A 23450-nucleotide genomic window follows, 5' to 3' on the forward strand; every position below is an offset into this window, starting at 1 on the left:
TATGGAATCCAGCTGTCCGACTTGTCAAAATTAAGGGAAGTACCTGCGCAGTCGTGCAGCCAGCTCACTGAGGTGAGTAGTTATGTCACGTTTGACACTGTCTGTCAGACTGAGGTGATTTGCACACAAAAAAATCATGCAATGTCGTAAAGACCTCTGTTTTGTTGTTCTTGCAGTCTAACCAGAGCTTCAACTTCTTAATCATAGCCTTGATTTTATCTCGTACATTAAATATGGTTGCGGAGAGCCCCTGTTATCCGAGATCAAGATGATGTCGTTATGATGTCTCTATCCGTATGCTTTCTCATGTCATGGGGCCGAAGTTCTGCATCATACTCACTGTCACTGTCAGTGGCCATGCTACTAACTTGGCTAGTATCAATTGTAGCGCTAGCCCTACTGCTTGCACCCTGATCCAAGGAAGAGAAACCTGGGTTGCTGTCACCGGTAGGGCAATCCTCGAATATAGGCCTACTGGTAGACATCGATGATGTCTCTCCGGAGGGGTGATTTACTCTTTTTAACCATTTGTCCATTATTCCGGTGCAGGTATGTTTGTTTTCTATGAATAGTAACTTGACGTTAACAAGTAGCTTAATTGGTTGCTACGCAACAATTGAAACACCGTGTCGGGAGAAGACTTGAGTGCAAGACAAGTATGTATTTAGAAAGCAGGTCCATAGCGCGTGGTGATATATTGCCTTTATCCAATAATCATACGAAATAAATGGCTGGGGGCAACAAAACAAAAAAGTGAAACCAATGCATTTCTATGTGCTTGCCATGCAGGATTTTAGAACAGTTTTCTAACCCTTCGCGGCAGCCGCATGGCAGACGTTTCCATTGGGCTTTGCTCCGTTAAAAACAATGAAGTTCTAATTTTTTGTCCGGTCAGCGTTGGCCTTAACGTACCCCCTACAATCACTTTAACGTACCCCACTTTGGGAAACACTGCTTTAGTCCAAAGAGTGTATTTCTCAGCTGTGCAAACCTGAAGGCTAGAAAAGAAGGGCAACATTTCAGTGTAAGAAAGCCTTTTTTTTTTTCCTCTTTTTGATGTAGAGTAAAATTATTATTTTTCCTTTTTTTTTTCTTCCTTCAGCCTATTTCATCCTGGAGAATAATCGTCCTCTGTGGTCGATGCTGGACACCAAAAGGACAGTCCAGACCCAAATGCACACCGTCCATCATAGCAACTTGGGTAAGAATGCATGCATCAACAAATGTTAACGTGGTGATATAAGGAGTTACACGCCTGTGCTCTTTCACAGCGCTGCCTCTGAAGCTCATCCTTCCTCTTGACTTCTCCGAGTCCTTCCTCTATGGCCTCCTGCTCATTGTGTGAGGATTATGTGTTTCTGCATTTGCATTCACTGCAATGTCCACTACAACCTTCACGCTCTGCGGCGTGGCACTGTAGCTCCAGGCTACGCATCTCACAGCTTAGGCGGAAAATACCGTAACATGGATCTCTGATTTTGGAGCCTTTATCATTCCAATTACAGCCATGCGGCCTTGTGAATATTTTAATTGAAGATCTATTGAAATGTGATAAATAACTCAGCTATTTTAAGCACTTCATGTTATCATTAGCACTGACTGTACTTTGCTAGTGGCGATCTCGCTAATGACTGCAGTATAAGGGATTTAGGAACAATTTTATGTAACCATAGTTATTTTTTAATGGCATTGAACATCAAAAACTCGATAGGACGACTCTCGCCGAGATCTGGCCAATTAGTCTGAGCTTTCTCAGAGAAGAGGCAAAGTCCAGTGGCGATCGATTCAATGCCCTGAGAATACAATGACCTGGATGAACGAGAGCTTTGACAGGCCGAAGTTATTTTCATGATGATATTAAATTTCTATCACTGTTGTTATTATCTGATAACACTGACTCGTCCTGACAGCGGAAGCTCTCCTGGCGATCAGACGGTCACAGAGGAGTTTAAACTAGACTGGGACTGGGTGCTGGTTGGCTCGGGGCAAGTAGTGGTGGCCAGACTCGACGGCCGGGGATCACGATTCAGAGGTCAAAGGTATGTGGATTTATTTAACCCATAAGAACCTAGACCCATTTGGGCTTAAAGGGAAACTACGGTGGCTATACAACCATTCCAAAATGTTTTCTATATATTGCTTAGGGACTTAATCAAATCATCATCAAATCAAAGTTTATTTATATAGCCCTAAATCAGACATCCTCGGCTCATTGCACATCAGGGCAAGAAAAAAGTCTACCCAATGGGATACAATGAGAAACGTTGGAGGGGACCGCAGATGTGGGGACTGTTACCACTGTTACCCAAACAACAAGCCCTGGATCACCAGCCAGCTAAAGGTTCTGCTGAATAAAAAGAAGCTAGCCCACAGATCTGGTGATCGAGACGAGTTGAGGAGGATACAGTGGCAGTTTAGAGGAGAGAAAATATGCTCACAGGAGGAGGGTGGAGGCCAAACTCCAGCAGAATAATACTCGGGATGTGTGGAAGGCCATCAAAACGATCATTGGTTTCAACACCAACAAAGCCAGGCAGCAGGAAGGGGGTGCAGATAGAGCCAATGAGCTGAATTGGTTTTTCAATAGATTCATCACTGCACCCCCCGCTGGCCCTCCCCCCACTACTCCTGTCCTCACACAATCCACAAACTCCTACGTCTGCCTGCCACTGCTGCTTCACATCCCCCCAATTCCACCCCCACTGAGAAAGACAGCCCTGTGTATCTGACACCTGACCATGTGAGACGACGGGAGAGGGTCAACCCAGCCAAATCAACAAGCCCTGACCGTGTTAACCCCTGGGTTCTGAAGACTTGTGCTGCTCAGCTGACGGAGTTCCTGCAATTTATCTTCAACCTGAGTCTGAAGTTAGAAAGGATACCAGCACTATGGGAAACAGTGCTGGTAAAGAATCCCATCCCATCTGGCTTGAATGACTTCAGACCGGTTGCCCTGACGTCTCATGTCATGAAGGTCCTCGAGAGACTTGTGCTGGCTCAGCTCTTTCCCTGGACTCTCTACAGTTTGTGTATCAGCCCCATGTTGGAGTGGATGATGGGAGGGGCACTGTGAGGATCATGTTTTTTGATTTCTCAAGTGCGTTTAACACCATCCAGCCAATTCTGATGAGTGACAAGTTGCTCAGGATGGGTGTCAATTCGTCCATTGTCTCCTGGATCACTGATTACATGTCTGACAGGCCCCAGTTTGTGCGACTGGAGAGCTCCCTGTCGACTACTGTAGTCAGTGGTGTAGATTCTCCACAGGGGACTGTCCTGTCACCATTCCTGTTCCCCCTGTACACCTCAGACTTCCAGTATAGCTCCAGGTCCTTCCACCTACAGAGATACTCTGATGAATCTGCTGTGGTCGGGTGTATCGGGGGAGGGACAGGAATTGAAGTACAGTACACTGATCGCTGACTTTGTGGAGTGGTCTCGAATAAACATCTGCTCCTTAATGTGGACAAGACCAAGGAGCTGGTCATCGACTTCAAGGAGAAAAATGACCCCAGTGGAGTTCATCAACATCCAGGGCCGGGAGGTGGCAGTAGTGGGGCAGTACAAGTACCTGGGAGTCCACTTGAACAGCAGACTGGACTGGAAGGACAACAGCAAAGCTGTATACAAGAAGGGCATGAGCACACTTTTTCCTGAAGAAGCTTAGGTCCTCTAGTGTATGCAGCAAGCTGTTGGAGATCTTTTATCAGTCTGTTGTGGCCAGTGCCCTGTACTTTGCAGTGGTTTGTTGGGGGAGCAGCACCAGCAAAAGGGACTTAAACCGGATTGACAAACTGATCCGGAAATGTGGCCAAACTATTGGCACGCAGTTGGAGGCGTTTGTGTCAGTGAGGGACAGGAGGACACTGGACAAACTGCTGGCCATCATGGACAATCCTGCCCACCCACTCCACCAGACAATTAAGGGACAGCGGAGTTCATACTCCAACAGGCTCCTTCAGCTTCGTTCCCACAGTGTTCCATTCAAGAATTCCTTCATTCCGCACTCCATCCAGCTGTGTAATCACTCGCCATACAGCAATAGATGATATCTGTCTATTACCTGACCACTTTTATGTTAGCTACCTCTCTTTGTTTATAATGTATATTTTCTGTTGTATTTACCTTTATTTTATCTATACTTATATTTTTATGTTGCTCTTTTTTCTTTTTCCTTTTTTTGCTGCAGCTGTTATATATACTGTATACTTGTAAATTGTAATTGTGATTTGTTATATATTGTATTTATTATATACATAACTAATATGTATACATTACATATATGTTATATTTTATATTGTTATATAATATGGTACATTTTTGGTCCCTGGACACATGAGGACTTTGAATATGACCAATGTATGATCCTGTAACTACTTGATATCGGACTGATACCTAAATATGTGGTATCATCCAAAACTAATGTAAAGTATCAAATAGGTGATTATTACATTTTAACAGAAGTGTAGATAGAACGTTTTGAAAGAGAAAGTAAGCAGATATTAACAGTAAATTAACAAGTACATTAATAATTAATTTTCTACCACTTGTCCTTAATAATTTTGACAAAATACTAGAATGATAAATGACACAATATGTTACTGCATACGTCAGCAGACTAATTAGGAGCCTTTGTTTTGTTAATTAAAGACCAGTTGTCTTGTATGTTCACTATCTTATTTAAGGACAAACTTGCAATAATAAACATATGTTTAATGTACCCTAAGATTTTTTTGTTAAAATAAAGCCAATAATGCCATTTTTTGTGGTCCCCTTTGTTTAGAAAAGTTCCAAAAAGTACCAAAAAGTATCGAAATAATTTTGTACGAAAATATTGGTATCGGGACGACACTAATCTGATCCATTAAAGATTGTAGGACGACAGACTCTGGCCTGGATACTGTAGAACTTTGTTCTTATTATAGCTGACTCGAATAACATAAAAAACATAAAATTGCATTAAAAAAAGTGTGCTGGGTGCAATATACAGGTCAGTTATGTTAAAGCTATCAAGTTCCCTGTTGTATCGTTTAATATCAGTGTGATTAAAATGTGCATTAAACTCTCAAGTGCCTTTTCATTTGATCTGCTTTCTATCCTGCCAACAAAACCAGTCACTCACACACGTCCGAAGCTCTATTAGGCTTGTTTTTAGACATTTAAATGGGTTCTTATGGGTTATTGTCAGGTTCAAACACTGATGACATCTATTAAACAAGACAAGAAGCAAAGAATCAAACAGAGGCAGATATCAATTTTGCTCAATTGAGGAGAAACGTGTCGACCTGTAACCTCTTACAGTGTCACCCACGCTCTGACGAAAAAGTTTCACATCTCCTCCTTTATTTGGACACTCCCTGTTTACACAACAACATCTGCTTCCAAAGGAATGGGGAGTATGTAAACAGTCATTGTTTTCGGTCACATTAACACAAAAGAAAAAGATGCCTCGGGCTTGGGCTAGTCCTGGCTTCAGCTTGAGCAGGTCTTCGATGACAATAGATAACCCCCTCCCGTCTCCTCCCATCGTACACAATGGAATTTTCCAAGCCTTTGCTTGGTGCAACAAAGACAGCCTCTTGTCTGTTCATTGGGAACTCAGAGAACGGAAGGTTTTTGGATAATTTACATACAATTTTTCTGACAGTTATAATAAAGACTTGAAGTCAACTGAATGTTCACCATAATGTGCAACTCATCATAGCCTTCCCATCACAGGATGTTGCAGCAGCTCCATCAGAACGTTGGCCAAGTGGACGTGGAGGACCAGATAGCAGCTCTGGAGTATGTACTTATTGTGAATTTTATCACGTGCACTTTCTTCTTTTTTTCATCTGAGGGAGACAAAAAAAAACAACACTCTCAGCTACCTGATAAGCTCATTAGGATTGCAGAAGAGCCTCCGAAAAGAGAAAATAAAGTGCTCTCCGAACAGGCCTTCAATGAGTCCTTATAAAGGAATTGGCCATCAAATTTGAAAACATGCTTACATGCTTTCTAAATGTTTTTTTTTAATCTGAATTGTGGAATGTGATGGATGTCAGTTTGTTCTCTCGCGGCACAACAAGAGATGTTTTCTTTTTTGCTTCCATTTCCTTCTCTGTTGGTCCATTGAACATGATGACAGGTTGATGTGCCTCCTCTCTCCAGGTACTTAATGAAGCTGCCCTTCATCGATCCCACTCGGGTTGGAGTTTTTGGAGAGGTTTGATCATTCTTGGTATTTTTTTGTGACTGCATTGACAAAATCTTATTTATATTATTCACAAGTGAATAATATAAATACAGTCTATTACACAGCATTATTCACATGTGAATAATATAAATACAGTCTATTATACAACATTATTCTCATGTGAATACTATAAATACAGTCTATTATACAGCATTATTCACATGTGAATAATATAAATACAGTCTATTACACAGCATTATTCACATGTAAATAATATAAATACACTCTATTATACAGCATTATTCTCATGTGAATACTATAAATACAGTCTATTGTACAGCATTATTCACATGTGAATAATATAAATACAGTCTATTATATAGCATTATTCACAAGTGAATAATATAAATACAGTCTATTACACATCATTATTCACATGTGAATAATATAAATACAGTCTATTATACAACATTATTCTCATGTGAATACTATAAATACAGTCTATTATACAGCATTATTCTCATGTGAATAATATAAATACAGTCTGTTATACAGCGTTATTCTCATGTGAATACTATAAATACAGTCTATTGCACAACATTATTCTCATGTGAATACTATAAATACAGTCTATTGTACAGCATTATTCACATGTGAGTAATATAAATACAGTTCATTATACAGCATTACTCACATGTGAATAATATAAATACAGTCTATTATACAGCATTATTCACATGTGAATAACATAAATACAGTCTATTATACAGCATTATTCACATGTGAATAATATAAATACAGTCTATTATACGACATTATTCTCATGTGAATACTATAAATACAGTCTATTATACAGCATTATTCTCATGTGAATAATATAAATACAGTATTATACAGCATTATTCTCATGTGAATACTATAAATACAGTCCATTGTACAACATTATTCTCATGTGAATACTATAAATACAGTCTATTTTACAGCATTATTCACATGTGAGTAATATAAATACAGTCTATTATACAGCATTATTCACATGTGAATAATATAAATACAGTCTATTTTACAGCATTATTCACATGTGAGTAATATAAATACAGTTCATTATACAGCATTATTCACAAGTGAATAATATAAATACTGTCTATTATACAGCATTATTCACATGTGAATGATATAAATACAGTCTATTTTACAGCATTATTCGCATGTGAATAATATAAATACAGTCTATTATACGACATTATTCTCATGTGAATACTATAAATACAGTCTATTGCACAACATTATTCTCATGTGAATACTATAAATACAGTCTATTTTACAGCATTATTCACATGTGAGTAATATAAATACAGTTCATTATACAGCATTATTCACATGCGAATAATATAAATACAGTCTATTATACAGCATTATTCACATGTGAATAACATAAATACAGTCTATTATACAGCATTATTCACATGTGAATAATATAAATACAGTCTATTATACAACATTATTCTCATGTGAATACTATAAATACAGTCTATTGCACAACATTATTCTCATGTGAATACTATAAATACAGTCTATTTTACAGCATTATTCTCATGTGAATACTATAAATACAGTCTATTGCACAACATTATTCTCATGTGAATACTATAAATACAGTCTATTTTACAGCATTATTCACATGTGAGTAATATAAATACAGTTCATTATACAGCATTATTCACATGTGAATAATATAAATACAGTCTATTATACAGCATTATTCACATGTGAATAGTATAAATACAGTCTATTATACAGCATTATTTACATGTGAGTAATATAAATACAGTTCATTATACAGCATTATTCACATGTGAATAATATAAATACAGTCTATTTTACAGCATTATTCTCATGTGAATAATATAAATATAGTCTATTATACAGCATTATTTGCATGTGAATAATATAAATACAGTCTTTTATTCAGCATTATTCACATGTGAATAATATAAATACAGTCTATTATACAGCATTATTCACATGTGAATAATATAAATAAAATAGAATAGAAAGTACTTTATTGATCCCTGGGGGAAATTCAGCACCACAGTTCGCTCAATTTCCCCCAGGGATCAATAAAGTACTTTCTATTCTATTCTATTTATATTATTCACATGTGAATAATGCTGTATAATAGACTGTATTTATATAATTCACATGTGAATAATGCTGTATAATAGACTGTATTTATATTATTATAGATACAGTCTATTATACATTCAAGTACAGTCAAAAAGGAACATATGCATTATGGACAAATATATATTATTTGTAGTAAATTAATGATCATTTTTGGACCATTTGTGTTAAATTTGGTAACTCCCCATCACACATATTGGTTGGGACTCAGTGTTGGACAGTAGAAAACCTCCATTTGCATTGTTGGAGGCGCCAGGATCAACAAAGTATCCAAGTCAAGCTGCTCCAATGAGAACATTCCTCCTGCAGGACTATGGCGGCTACCTGACGCTAATGCTGCTGAAGTCCACGGAACAGATAATCCGATGCGCTGCGGCCCAGGCTCCTATTGTCGACTGGACCTTGTATGGTGAGCGACAAGTCTGGCTGCATGAAATCCTTCTCGTGCAGCAATTATTTTCACTCGGGGGGCCAAATTTAGAGAAAAAAAATGCGTCTGATTTTCAGGAACACTAATACAACAATGTCTGATTGAAAGCTAAAAAAGTTATGACAGAACGCCTTAAATGGAATGGATTTTTTTTTTTTTTTACTGAATGAGACACCCAGAATGTACATGAAAATAAAGAAGTAGGGATTTACAATATTAACTATGAAGGATAAAACACTGAATAAGTGTTGGACCACAAAAAATGTCATTATTGGCTTTATTTTAACAAAAAATATTACTGTACATTAAATATATGTTTATTATTAGGGATCGCAATGTCCCTTTGGGACAGAGGACCCTATTGTAATTGTAAGATTTTATTATTATTATTCCGCCGCCTTTTTGAGCTGTAATTTGACCCCCTTAACATGCTTTGACACACACATCAGGACTGGCAAAAATTGCCATCTAATAAAGAACCCAAACCCCAAAACTCAAAATTGCGCTCTAACGCCCCCTAGGAAAAAACAGAGACAAAACTGCTTGGAACTTCCGTTAGGAATGTTGTAGAGACATGAAACAAAAACCTCTATGTAGGTTTGATTTACACCTACATTTCATACACTGACATCCTTCAGCAAAAATCAACAGGAAGTTGGCAATTCCCCCTTCAAAATAAAAGTTTTGTAAAAACAGTCACTATTGCCTCTTTGAGCTGTAATTTGACCCCCTTAACATTCTTCAAAACTCACCAAACTGGACACACACATCAGGACTGGCAAAAATTGCGATCTAATAAAAACCCAACCCCAAAAATCAAAACTGCACTCTAGCACCCCCGAGGAAGAAAACACAGACACAACTGCTCCTAGGAAGAAAACTCAGACAAAACTGCTTGTAACGTCCGTTAGGAATGTTGTAGAGACATGAAACAAAAACCTCTATGTAGGTCTGACTAAGATCTAGATTTCATACACTGACATCTTTCAGCAAAAATCAACAGAAAGTTGGCAATTCCCCCTTCAAAACAAAAGTTTTGTAAAAACCGGTCGCCTTGTTTCAAACATTATCTCCTCTAAGCGCGTTTGTCGTGTCGGCTTCAAACTAGCACAGGAGAGAGATTGAACCCTTCTGATTAAAAGTTGACCAAAGAGTTTTAATTACTGCTCCGGTTTGGATTTTATGTGCCGTCAAAGTCGGTCCTGTCCATCGCTGCTTGCAGCTTTAATTGCAATTTAGTCCTTAAATAAAATAGTGAACATACTAGACAACTTGTCTTTTAGTAGTAAGTAAAGAAACAAAGGCTCCTAATTAGTCTGCTGACGTATGCAGTAACATACTGTGTCATTTATCTACCTATTATTTTGTCAACATTATTTAGGACAAGTGGTAGAAATTGAAAGATTAATCTACTTGTTCATTTACTGTTAACATCTGCTTACTTTCAGTTTTAACATGTTCTATCAACACTTCTGTTAAAATGTAATAATCACTTATTCTTCTGTTGTTTGATACTTTACATTAGTTTTGGATGATGCCTCAAATTTGGGTATCAATCCGATACCAAGTCGTTACAGGATCATACATTGGTCATATTCAAAGTCCTCATGTGTCCAGGGACTTATTTCCTGAGTTTCGTCGAAACATATCGACGTAATCATAGTAGTATCGACTCGATACGTTCCTGTCCTTGGTATTATTACAGTGGATGTCAGGTGTAGATCCACCAATGGCGTTTGTTTACATTTTGACGCTGGTCAGCTACGGTGTGTTGTGAAGTATGTTTATCTATTCCTCGTCCTCCAGTGATAATAATACTTGTAAGAAACGTACTTTATTTGTCGCCACGGAGGGGAAGATTAGTGATTTAGAAGTAGCTAAAACACTGCAGACAGCGGCTGGACTTTAGCATGTCTTAAAGCACCTCTTCCTGAGGGTGTTTCAGTGTTATAACTTCACGTTTATCGTTAGTTTTTAAGCCAAAATGCGTCCGTTCTCCCTTTTCTGTCTACACACTGTGTCTGCTTGTAAGTACTCTGTGTGTGTGCGCTGCTGAACACGCTCCTCTGCTCGTAAACCAGCAATGACACGACGTGACGACGACGGGAGGGTGGTGGACCGGTTCTTTTCAGAGGCGGTATAGTACCGAATATGATTCATTAATATTGCGGTACTATACTAATACCGGTGTACCGTACAAGCCTAGTTTTTAGTTTTTATTTTGGTTTTGTCGAAAACCGCTTATGTCATTGCAGCGGTCAGATGGTCGTCAACATAAACAGGTTTCACTACATTAACATTTTAACCTGTCATTCTTCTTTTTACCCCCAATGTTGATGTTTTTTTATTTGGTGTAGTTGTATTTTTAGAATGTGCCATGGAGCACATTTTTCCTCATTGGGAAAAATCTAAAACACAACATTCTCCTTTCTTTCTTGCAGCTTCTGCATTCTCAGAGCGCTACTTTGGTTTGCCTTCGACAGAGGACAACATATATCAAGTGAGACGCTTCCTTCACACACACACATGCACACACACGCTGACACACACACACACACACACACACACACACACATGCATACATTATTGTATTTGTTACCTTTTTGAGACCTCTGAAAAATGCCTACCTCTTTAGGACCACCCTTTCTAGATATATAAAGATGTGTATTTACAACATTAATAATATATACATACTATGAAAATATAAAAAAGATTGTTGTGAAAAATGAGTTCCAATTTTACAAGAAAAAGGTCACAATTTCACAAGAAAAACCTAGAATTTTGGCAGTATTACAATAAAAGTCGTCATTTTACTCAATGCAAGTCAAAATCTTACAAGAAAAACCGAACATTTGTGTAATATTGTGATAAAAGTTGGAATTTTACTCAATAACAGTCGCAATTTTACAAGAAAAAGCTTAAAATTTCTGCAATTTTATGAAAAGTGTCGTAATTTTACTCGACAAAATTCACAATTTTATAAGAAAACTTTAAAATTGTGTCAATATTATAATAATAATCGGAATTTTACTTGGCAAAATGATGACAAAAGTCATAATTTTACTTAAAAAATGTCACTATTTTACAAGAACAACAAAAAAATTGGCCATATTGTGATAAAAGTCAGAATTTTATATGATAAACGCCACCATTTTGCATTTAAAAGTTATAATTTTGTATTAAAAAGTAATAATTTTGCATTAAAAAGTAATAATTTTACGAGAAAATATTGCAATATTACAGAAACAGAAGGAATATGAGAAATTGTTCCCAATTTATAAGAAAACAGTCGATACATTGTGAGAAAAAGACTGCTTTAAAAAAAAAAAAATTTAATTAAAAAAAAATAATTTGTAATTGGTTTTTAATCATTCATTATTTACTTCAAGTTATTACAGTATGTATTTATATACATATTTATTTATTTATTATTTACATTTTGGCCAAAGTGGGCACATTTAAATTTCTTACACACACTTGTTATTTCATATGTTGATCAGAAGGGGAGCACTTTTAAAACCAAGAAAAAATGAACATTTGTGCAATATTATTATAAAAGTTGGAATTTTACTCAATAACAGTCGCAATTTTACTAGAAAAGCTTAAAATGTTGGCAATTTTTTGAAAAGTGTCGTAATTTTACTCAACAAAATTTGCAATTTTATAAGAAAACTTAAAAATTGCGTCAATATTATAATAATAGTAATCTGAATTTTACTTGGCAAAATTATGACAAAAGTCATAATTTTACTAAAAAAATGTCACTATTTTACAAGAACAACAAAAAAATTGTCAATATTGTGATTAAAGTCAGAACGTTCTCCCCACATCTACGGTCTCCTCCAAGGTTTCTCATTGTCATCCCGTTGGGTTGAGTTTTTTCCTTGCCCTAATGTGGGATCTGAGCCGAGGATGTCGTTGTGGCTTGTGCAGCCCTTTGAGAGACACTGGTGATTTAGGGCTATATAAGTAAACTGTGATTGATTGATTGATTGATTGATTGATTGATTGATTGATTAAGTATGTGCTTCATTCGTTCGTGGGCAGGGTGTTCAAAGTCAAGATGATTTTGTCATTAGTTTATTATCGGGCACAATAAAGCCTTGGTTAGATTTTGTTAATTATAGACTATTTGATTTGTGACTATTTTAATATGTGAAACGGACCAAACACGCCACTAAATTAACAACAGGATTGATTTTTTGTAAATTATGTAAAGTAATTAAAGTTGCCGCCTGTCAGGTTCAAACACTGATGACATCTATTAAACAAGACAAGAGGCAAAGAATTAAACAGACAGAATTCAGACTCAATTGGGGAGAAACGCCTGGACACACTGTACCCTTGTAAAGTCTCCAGCACGCTCTGCCAAAAGATTGCATGCCTCCTTCTTTTATTTTGGACCCACCCCAACCATATGGCCACCTTTGTTTCCAAATGACAAAGGTCTCAAAAAGTTCACAGAAAAGGTCGTAAACAATTCACAGAAAAGGTCAGTTCAAAAAGAGTTCGTAAAATACTTCAAAAAGAGATCCATAAAATAGTTCAAAAAGAGTTCGTAAAATACTTCAAAAAGAGGTGGTCTGGAAATTGGGCAGATCCTGTCATCTCTTTGCTCTGAAGTCCTTGGGCCAGAACAACATCCTTCTGTTGATTACCATACATGAAAGAACACAGGAACACCTTCATCTTGCTTCACCCCCCACTACACAGTGGAGTTTTACGAGCCTTACTCTTGGTAGGTTTCAAAGACAGCTTTTGTCTTCTTGTCAGGAACTCAATGTAATACAAAGTGTTTGTGATAATTTAGAAACAATTATTCTAACACCGTCAATCCCACGTGGGTGCCCGGGCCCCGAAGAACTTGGAAGTAGTGTCAGGTCCAAGAGGAAAATATACCCTTTTGAAAAGAATATTTGTTTAAAAATGGAAATTCCAGACTGACCTCTAAGTGAAGGTTGCTGTCAGAGTTTTCTTCTAAGTAGGCTACGTCGAATTGGGTCAGGGTGCTCTATTTTTGTCGTGGCAGCTGCTCTTCAGTGACATCCAAAGACTGGGCACAGTCTGATCGGTTAATAATCAGTGGCGCATCAATCCCGTCCTCACAACGAAAGGACAAAGGTCGTGAAACAGCTGTCTGCGCCGTGATGGAAGCCCGCCCTGCATGGTGATTTGAGACTTAGCTTCCATCCTTGGTGCCGCCGAGCAATGCATGTGAATACTGGGAGAGAAGCCCGAGGGACGCGCCCGTTTGGTGGCCATTTCACGGTGCGCCTTCATTTCCAGTCAGGCGACTGCACGCTTTCAAAGGCCAGGCCGCTTTCAAAATGTCCCTCAGTGACCTTTCCAAGACACGTTTCCCACTTACCACAAGCATGCTCTAGTATTTGCATGTTGTGTGCATTTCCACTGCACAGCCGATCACTTGTGAGACTTTATTCCACTACTGCAGGACATCTTCAGGATTGATCTGATTTTTAATCCAGTAAACAAAAGTCCCAGTTGCAGTTCCTCTGCCGTTTGAACAATCTTTTATTTTCCTTTACGCACAGCGACAGTGCTCTGCTTCGCGACTTTTCAGTCTCTCCAGCTTCTTTCCAGCGTGCGTCTCTCACGTGTCTCTCCAGTGTGTGTGTGTGTGTGTAGGTGTGTGTGTGTGTGTGTCATCTGCTCTCTCTCTCCCCTCATGGCCTCGGACGCTGCTGATAAAGGCGACAGGTGATTAGACGACCTGCCCCAGCTGGGCAATCTACTCACCTGCCAGCTGGGCTTCGAAGCCGGGCCATACACACTCATACTTGCCAACCTTGAGACCTCCAAATTCGGGAGATTGGGGGGGTGAGGTGGGCGGGGTTAAGGGGGGAGGAGTATATTTATAGCTAGAATTCACTGAAATTCAAGTATTTCTTATATATATATATATATATATATATATATATATATATATATATATATATATATATATATATATATATATATATATATATATAAATTTATTTATTATATATATATATATATATAAATAAAATAAATACTTGACTTTCAGTGAATTCTAGCTATATATATATATATATATATATATATATATATATATATATATATATATATATATATATATATATATATATATATATGTATATATATATATATATATAAATAAAATAAATACCGTATTTTTCGGACTATAAGTCGCAGTTTTTTTCATAATTTGGCCGGGCTCCAGTGCGACTTATATATGTTTTTTTCCTTTTTTATTATGCATTTTCGGCAGGTGCGACTTATACTCCGAAAAATACGGTACTTGAATTTCAGTGTTCATTTATTTACACATATACACACACATAACACTCCTCTCTACTCATTGTTGTATTTGAAAGTGCAATGCTTTGCAGCCAGTAGCACAGCCTTTAAAGGAGCATAGGTCAATCAATCAATCAATCAATGTTTATTTATAAAGCCCTAAATCACAAGTGTCTCAAAGGGCTGCACAAGCCACAACGACATCCTCGGTACAAAGCCCACATAAGGGCAAGGAAAAACTCACCCCAGTGGGACGTCGATGTGAATGACTATGAGAAACCTAGAGAAAGGTATGGGCAGTGTAATATTCTGGGTTGGAGTCAATAACCAGGCGAGGTGACGAAGTTACGTCTCTTTACTTCATACTTCAGAACCGACTCCCACACTTGCCGTCAGGGTGCGCAATACAACGTAAACTGTTGGCCAACCAAAAAGTAACCACAGAACACTGTATGGTATAGTGTTCTGTGGTTACTTTTTGGTTGGCCAAGCGGACGTGACGACAGGCTGTCCTCACTCAGGTCCGCACGGACCTGGAGGGGGCGTGCCTTAAGTCCGTCTGGAAATAGGGAGAAATCCGGGACAATGGTTGTACCGGGAGATTTTCGGGAGTCTCCCGGAAAATTCGGGAGGGTTGGCAAGTATGTACACACTCCCCTCCACAGTCCTATATCTACGTACACGTATTTGACTAAGTTTCGTGATGAAGCTTTAAGCGCTGGGATTTTCTGCCATTGTCGCTGATTGTCTGGATCAATGTGTCCGTGGCTTAAAAGGTCCGCCAGAAAACCAACGACTCGAGTAAAAAAAAAATCATACTTTGTTGTCCAGTCGTTTGTAAAAGTCAGATTTTTGCAATTTATTTTGATTTTTTTCCCGAATAACTAGTCTTCTTCGACACACATGCCTCGCTCTTGCCCTCTGTCGGGTGGCGGGAGAACTGCCTACATGAGCAACCCTAGTTTTAATGGTTTCATCAAGCCTATTTGGGTGATGTTCGGCGGGCCAAATGAAAAGCTTTGCCGCCAGTTGAATAGTTCTGGTTTACCTGTACAACTTTCTCAGACGCTGCCACACTTTGTCTCATTTTGTCCACCAAACTTTTTATGCTGTGCGTGAATGCACAATAGTGAGCTTTGTTGACGCTATTGACTTGTTAGAGTGCTAATCAAGCATATTTGGTCAGTGCATGACTGCAAGCTAAATCAATGCTAACATGCTATTTAGGCTAGCATCATTATGCCTTGTTTGTAGGTATATTTGAGCTCTAAATGTCCTTTACTTATGTCCTCTGTATTTGCATGTCTCATGACACATTATCTGGATGTAATAGTGGCTGCATTTCTGATAGTTGATTGTGTGCCATGTTGTTCCAGACCACAGCAAACGTTACCCAGCTTGCAATGATTGTAATAAATCCATTATATCCATTTAACTTGGACACACACATCTATACCTTTGGACATTCTAAGACAGTCATTTCTAGGAGTTATTTCACCTTCTGAGAAACCTTCATTTTAATAATGTTTTCCAATATAGAATAAATATTACAATTTCAACATTTCAGATTTGTGTCTGGCTGTGACTCAGTCATTTTGATAGTAGCCTAATATAGACACTTACAACATGTGTTGCCTTCATTATAATGCAAGAGAACAACATAGGCAAACAATGGAACATAATCTCCAAATGTCAAATACAAAAAAACTTTGGGACACAATGAAATCAGTCACTAATATGAACCCTGCGAAGAAACAAATCATCACCCTGGATGAGCAGCAAAAATCAAATGAGCTAAATGACTTTTATTTGAGATTCGACCGTCAAAACTTCTCTCAGGAGTGTGACAGTGTTTTGCAGTCCCTGCCAGACACTGATGACACCTGCTGCCTGGAAGTCGACCCGACCAGCATCCGCCGTCTCTTTAGTAGAGTACGTACGGGCAAGGCCGCAGGCCCTGACGGCCTCCCAGCCTTTTTGCTCAAAAGCTGTGCAGAGGAACTAACTACAGCATGGTGTCCAATATTCCAACAGTCACTTAACACTCACACTGTTCCAGCTCTGTGGAAGAAGTCAATTATAACTCCAGTGCCTAAAAAGCCCGGTGTCACGGTAAACAACGACTTTCGTCCCGTAGCTCTCACATCGATTGTTATGAAATGTTTTGAAAAATTTGTTGTGTCACTGCTCATGAAGGATGTCAAGCCAAATTTAGATGTGTACCAGTTTGCATACAAGCAGGAATGCAGTACTGATGATGCAATCCTTTGCACCTTGCATTTTATCTCCAAGCACCTTGAAAACACAAAAGCTTATGCTAGAATTGTATTTGTTGATTTCAGCTCAGCTTTTAATACAGTGCAAATTCACATACTCTTAGAGAAGCTCAAAGACATGGGTGTAAACTCCACCTTGATCAAATGGTTCCACTCTTTTTTTAACAAACAGAACACAGCAAGTGAAGGTCAACAGAACACTGTCAGACACCAAACACTGCAACACAGGCGTCCCACAGGGTTGCGTTGTATCACCAACACTATTTACATTGTACACCAATGATTGTAGGACTGTGCACCCTAACAATTATATGGTGAAATTTGCGGATGATAGCGTGCTCCTAAGCCTTCTACACAAGGATACGGACCCCTCTGTGTACCAAGACGAGATAGACCTATTTATTAGGTGGTGTGACACTAACCATCTTATTTTAAATGTGACCAAGACACAGGAAATGGTTTTGGTTCCGAGGAAAGTGACTGACCATGAGCCAGTGGTCATCAAAAATCAGGAAATCACCCAGGTATCCTCATATAAATATTTAGGGGTTCATATTGATAATCTTCTCTGCTGGAAGACACATATTGACAAACTGTGCAATAGACTGCAACAGAGGCTATATTTTTTGCGAAGATTAAGATTGTACGGCGTAAGCAGCCACATCATGATGATTTTCTACCGTGCCATTGTAGAGAGCATCATTAGATACGGGATCACCTCATGGTTTGGCAACCTAACCGTTAAGCTAAAAAGCAAACTGGCCGGCATGCATAAAACGGCAATGAAAATCGTAGGGAGGAAAGAATATGAGCCTATACAGAGCATCTATGAGCAGGCAGTTAGGAAAAAAGCTAAGAAAATTATTTCCAACTCACAACACCCACTCTTTCCTGAATATGGAACCCTGCCATCAGGGAGAAGACTCTGGGTCCCACTATGCAAATCTAACCGCCTTAAATTATCATTTGTCCCAGCCTCCATTAAGCTGACCAACAATGTGCAATAGAATTTTAATACATAGGTTAGCACTTTTTTAGCACATAGCACTTTAGCACATAGCACTTTAGAACTAAGCACTTTAGCACACAGCACTTTATCCATGAGCTCTAGTGCAATGCACATTGGTACTTTATCTTTATCTCCATACTGTAGATTTTATGCCTACATCAAAGTGCCACCTATGTCTATCAAGCTCCATGTTCTGATGTTTAAATGTTAGTTGTATGGTTGTGGTTGTGTCTGTGCTTGTGTTTTTGTTCTGTTGTTTTTGGGTATGTTAAGAAAGCAATGATGCACTGTGCCCAAGACAAATTTCCCCGCGGGGCCAATAAAGTTGAACCTTGAACCTTGAACCTTGAACCTTGAACCTTGATTTTGATATTAGGCTAATATAGACACTTACACCATGTGTTGCCTTCATTATAACACTTCTATAAGACTTTTAAAGTCATTTTGATAGTAGGCTAATATAGCTAATATAGACACTTACCGGTACATCATGTGTTGTCTTCATTACAACACTTATATAAGACTTTTAAAGATATTTTGATAGTAGGCTAATATAGCTAATACAGACACTTACATCATATGTTGTCTTCATTATAACACTTATATAAGACCTAAAGATATTTTGATAGTAAGCTAATATAGCTTATATAGACACTTACATCATGTGTTGTCTTCATTATAACACTTATATAAGACTTTTAATTCGACACATTTTTTTGTTTGTCTTTTTTTGGTCCAATATGGGTCTTTCAACATTTTGGGTTGCCGACCCCCGTGTTAGTGGAATGAGATATCATGAAAACACAACAATCCAAATACAAAACATGCACAAATGCACAAAACCATGTCAACAAGCGTTTCATTCTGTAAGTTTAAAACACATAGTTGCCGCTTGAATTCCTTTTGTGAATTGTGAATTGTGAATTATATTTATATAGCGCTTTTCTCTAGTGACTCAAAGCGCTTTAAATAGTGAAACCCAATATCTAAGTTACATTTAAACCAGTGTGGGGGGCACTGGGAGCAGGTGGGTAAAGTGTCTTGCCCAAGGACACAACCGCAGTGACTAGGATGGCGGAAGCGGGGATCGAACCTGGAACCCTGAAGTTGCTGGCACGGCCACTCTACCAACCGAGCTATACCGCCCTTTTGTAAAGTGAATGTGGAAGCAATAGCTATTATGTCGACAACCGCTTATGTCAATGTGACTAAGCCAGTCCTATGGTTTTGACATAAGCGGGTTCCACTGCAGTTGTAATCAGCTGGAGCCAAACCTCACCACAGAGGTGTGTCAAACGTACAAACAGGTTTTATCCGGCCCGCGGGATGAGTTTGCAAAGTATAGAAATGAGCCGAAATTTTTGAATGAAAGAAACTGCTGTTCTAAATGTGTCCACTAGATGTCGCAATAGCAATTCTTTGTATCTTTGTAGATGATGCTACATATGTAAAAAAAAAAAAAAATAGACCACATGATGTTAGTGCACCAGTCGAGGAAAATGATCAAACTACATAAATGACATACTGTAACTTGATTTTGATATAATTGTTTTATCTTGATAGATTGGAAATTAACACCAATGAGTTGACTGATGAACATTATCACATCATTTATTCAGAAAGTATAAATATAAGTTATCGTGCCGGGATTTTACCAGTCCGGCCCAACTTGGGAGTAGACTTTCCACCACGTGGACACCCGATCTAAAATGAGTTTGACACCCTTGCCTCACGACGAATCACATTATAGAGTGTCCGCCCTGAGATCGGTAGGTCGTGAGTTCAAACCAGTCGGCTGAGTCATACCAAAGACTATAAAAATGGGACCCATCACCTCCCAGGTGGTGATCAATGGTGACGGGGCAAATGCAGAGAATAATTTCGCCACACCTAGTGTGTGTGTGACTATTAGAGATGCGCGGTTTGCGGGCACAACCGCGGAGTCCGCGGATTATCCGCGTATCGGGCGGATGAAATTTAAAAAAATTAGATTTTATCCGCGGGTCGGGTCGGGTCGGGCGGTTGAAATAAAAAAAAATTAGATTTTAAATAGATTCAGGCGGGTGGCAGTTAAACCAATCCGGAAATATATATACATAGTTAAATGTTGTTACCCACATACGAAAAACAAGCAGGCACCTGCAGCATATGCCACAACAGAAGAAAAAAAAAAAAAGAGATGGACACTTTTACGGAGCGGAGAAGGGACGCCTCGCCGGGGTCCGGGACCGAGGCCCCTTCCCCCGAGAGGGCCCCACTGGGAGCCGTAGCTGAGGCGATCCGCGAGAAGGGCCCGACGCACGTCCAGGGTCACCACCGCGCCCACCGCACCGACACCCCGCCTCGTCCGCCTTCGCCGCGGCCGGCGTCACGCGCAGCAGGTAAGCAGCTTACCTGCCCGCCACCCCCGTGGCCGGGGGCTCGTAACAGGGGTCACTCCGCGCGCTCCGCCCGCGCAGCTTACCTGCCCGCCACCCCTGTTGCCGGGGGCGCGTAACAGGGGTCACTCCGCGCGCAGTGCGCTCACGAAAGGGGTGGGGCTCACCCTGGTTGATATAGACAGCAGGACGGTGGCCATGGAAGTCGGAACCCGCTAAGGAGTGTGTAACAACCCACCTGCCGAATCAACTAGCCCTGAAAATGGATGGCGCTGGAGCGTCGGGCCCATACCCTGCCGTCGCCGGCAGCGAGACGCGCTTGGAGGTGCGCTCAGCGCGGCTCCCATATAATTGCGCACTGGTGTGCGTCTGGGTCGTGACAGCGTGGCACGCGAATGTCTGTGCTGCATTGGATCAGTCTCCTTTCTTTAACAGGCAAAAGCTTTATAACCTCACTAATGCCTTGCATCGTCTATATTAGATATATAACAACGGGCGGGTGCGGGCGGGTGCGGTTCTGATCAAATGTTACATCGGGTGGATGGCGGATGGTTGACGACTTTCTGATGCGGTTGCGGATGAAATAATTGCCTATCCGCGCATCTCTAGTGACTATCATTGGTACTTTAACTTTTAACTTGAATTATTTCCGTGCAGATGTCCAAAGTCCTCCCTGAAATGAAAGGTGTGCAGGGAGGAACTCTGTTTCTAGCCCATGGGACCGCTGACGGTAGGCGCAAACTTTCTCTTTTTTTTTGTGCCAGTGCCTCGACATAGAGGCCGTTGTGTATTCACTGAACTGCGAGTGATCCTCCACGTGTGTTCTCCCCCCCCCTGTAGCAAACGTTAACTTCCAGCACTCGGCAGAGCTCATCAAGCACTTGATCCGGGTGGGAGCCAACTACACGATGCAGGTACCACACATGTCAGACAAAAAGGACGACAGAGAGAAATTTGGTGGGACATTCGCCTGAACTTGACCGATTCCACTTTGGGACAGATCTACCCCGACGAAGGCCACTTCCTGTCGAGGCACAGCCGGATTCAACTGATGCACTCTTTGATTGGTTACTTCAGAGGATGTCTCCTGGAGGCCTCGTCGTTACTGGACCGCCACGCCGAGGATGAGTGAGGGGTCGGCGGGGAGTTAACGCCACAGGAAATGAGCGTGTGTTTACATGTAGCCTAATATTTGGTCGACAAGTGGATGACTTCAAAGATCAGGTTGTGTTTATTTTTTTTTTTGCTTTATGTCCTTAGATGCGTCCTCGTGTGCAGACTAAGACCAAATCATTTCTGTCATGGCAGACATGAGACAAAGTGTTGCCGGAGGCTTGAAGCCATCTTAGAGCTGTGCAATGACTGTAGATTTCTGCCTGTCACTGAGGCTTTTTAGTTTTTACTTGGTGTCAGTATTTCTGTTGTTTGTGTACCGTAGGTCTGGATTAGTTTTGGCCTCATCCCTCGGGTGAAGAACGCACCACGATGGCTTTTCCTCGGCGTGCTACCTGGTGGTCGTTTGAGCACACTGCAGCTTGTCCTGGATATATTACCCACTCCTTAGGCCCCTTCTGCACTAAGCCGGCTAGGGTTATCCAGGGTAAATCCCACCTAACCGTATCAGTTTTTCTTACCATTATCACTGGAAGACAAGGAATAGGTAAACATGTTACGATACACACCGTTGGAGGATACTAAAAAGCAAAGCAAACTGCTAAGACAGAGCTCTTGAACGGGTGGGCAGATCGATACAAACATCGACTGTAAGTGCAGTATCTTTCTCCGAAAGAGAAAGAGACTTGTTATCCGCTCACAGATGCTGCCTGGTGGTCGCTTGAGCACACTGCAGCTAATCCTGGATAAATTAACCACTCCTTAGGCCCCTTCTGCACTAAGGTTTTCCAGGGTAAATCCCACCTAACCTTATCCGTGTCCACACACACACAATGTTCGTTTAAGACCACCCTCCTTCCCGAGTACGCATGCATAGAAAATGCACACGTCATAGTCACCTCTAGTGTTGCTTTGTGTTCAAGTTCTTAAATGTAACTTATCTGAACAATATCCAGTGTTGTGGTATTTCAATTAACTGGAATCCAGTGTGCTGTGGGCCCCTATTTTAGTGAATCACACCTGAGACATCATAAATTAATCAAATCTTTATCGGATACGTGAAACTACAAAATGTGACAAAGAACATTTTACAACAATCAGTCTAGGGATCTAGATATCTGGTCAGGACACTCCTCACTCTTTTGCCTTCACCTTCATTGTCCATTCCTTTTTGGTGACTTTATACTCTGGACCTAGACGTTGAGTCCGCGACAATAACTGATACAGTCTGCTTTGCCAGCCCAAAAGAAGTTCGCCGTTTTCCGTAGTCTTCCCTCGACGGCCAGGTAATACAAAGCACAGCTGACCTGGACATTGGAAAGTTCTCTTGCCGTCTGAGAAGTGTTGTATCCCAAATAGCTGCAATCGTTTTCTCTTAAGGTATTCATGTGTGATTTCCACAAGCGTCTGTACATGTAGAAGAAGGAGAACCACGGGCATGTCTGGATGTCTTCCCTCCATATTTCCAGTGGTTAGCTCCGAGTTACGAAACCGCTTTATTATGAAGCTGGCTGTGGAGCGTTCTTTCTGACGTCACTTCCTCTCCGAACTCAGTTTGTAAACGACCAATGAGTCCATACAAAGC

General features: G+C 39.9%; 1 protein-coding gene across 3 annotated transcripts in view; it reads left to right on the forward strand.

Moving 5' to 3' along the window:
• Positions 1 to 22511, forward strand: part of LOC133578156 (inactive dipeptidyl peptidase 10-like) — a 140949-nt gene extending 118438 nt beyond the window's left edge. For all 3 annotated transcript variants that reach the window (XM_061932348.2, XM_061932350.1, XM_061932347.1), the window contains exons 18-27: positions 1103 to 1201; positions 1272 to 1341; positions 1911 to 2039; positions 5719 to 5784; positions 6151 to 6205; positions 8669 to 8768; positions 11231 to 11289; positions 21410 to 21482; positions 21593 to 21666; positions 21753 to 22511. In XM_061932348.2, the coding sequence (XP_061788332.1) occupies positions 1103 to 1201; positions 1272 to 1341; positions 1911 to 2039; positions 5719 to 5784; positions 6151 to 6205; positions 8669 to 8768; positions 11231 to 11289; positions 21410 to 21482; positions 21593 to 21666; positions 21753 to 21884 (857 nt within the window). In that variant the 3' untranslated portion in view covers positions 21885 to 22511. The remainder of the gene's footprint in view (positions 1 to 1102; positions 1202 to 1271; positions 1342 to 1910; positions 2040 to 5718; positions 5785 to 6150; positions 6206 to 8668; positions 8769 to 11230; positions 11290 to 21409; positions 21483 to 21592; positions 21667 to 21752) is intronic.
• The last annotated feature ends 939 nt before the right edge of the window (positions 22512 to 23450 follow it).

The sequence above is a fragment of the Nerophis lumbriciformis genome, linkage group LG38, assembly GCF_033978685.3.
Source record: "Nerophis lumbriciformis linkage group LG38, RoL_Nlum_v2.1, whole genome shotgun sequence".
Classification (NCBI taxonomy): domain Eukaryota; kingdom Metazoa; phylum Chordata; class Actinopteri; order Syngnathiformes; family Syngnathidae; genus Nerophis; species Nerophis lumbriciformis.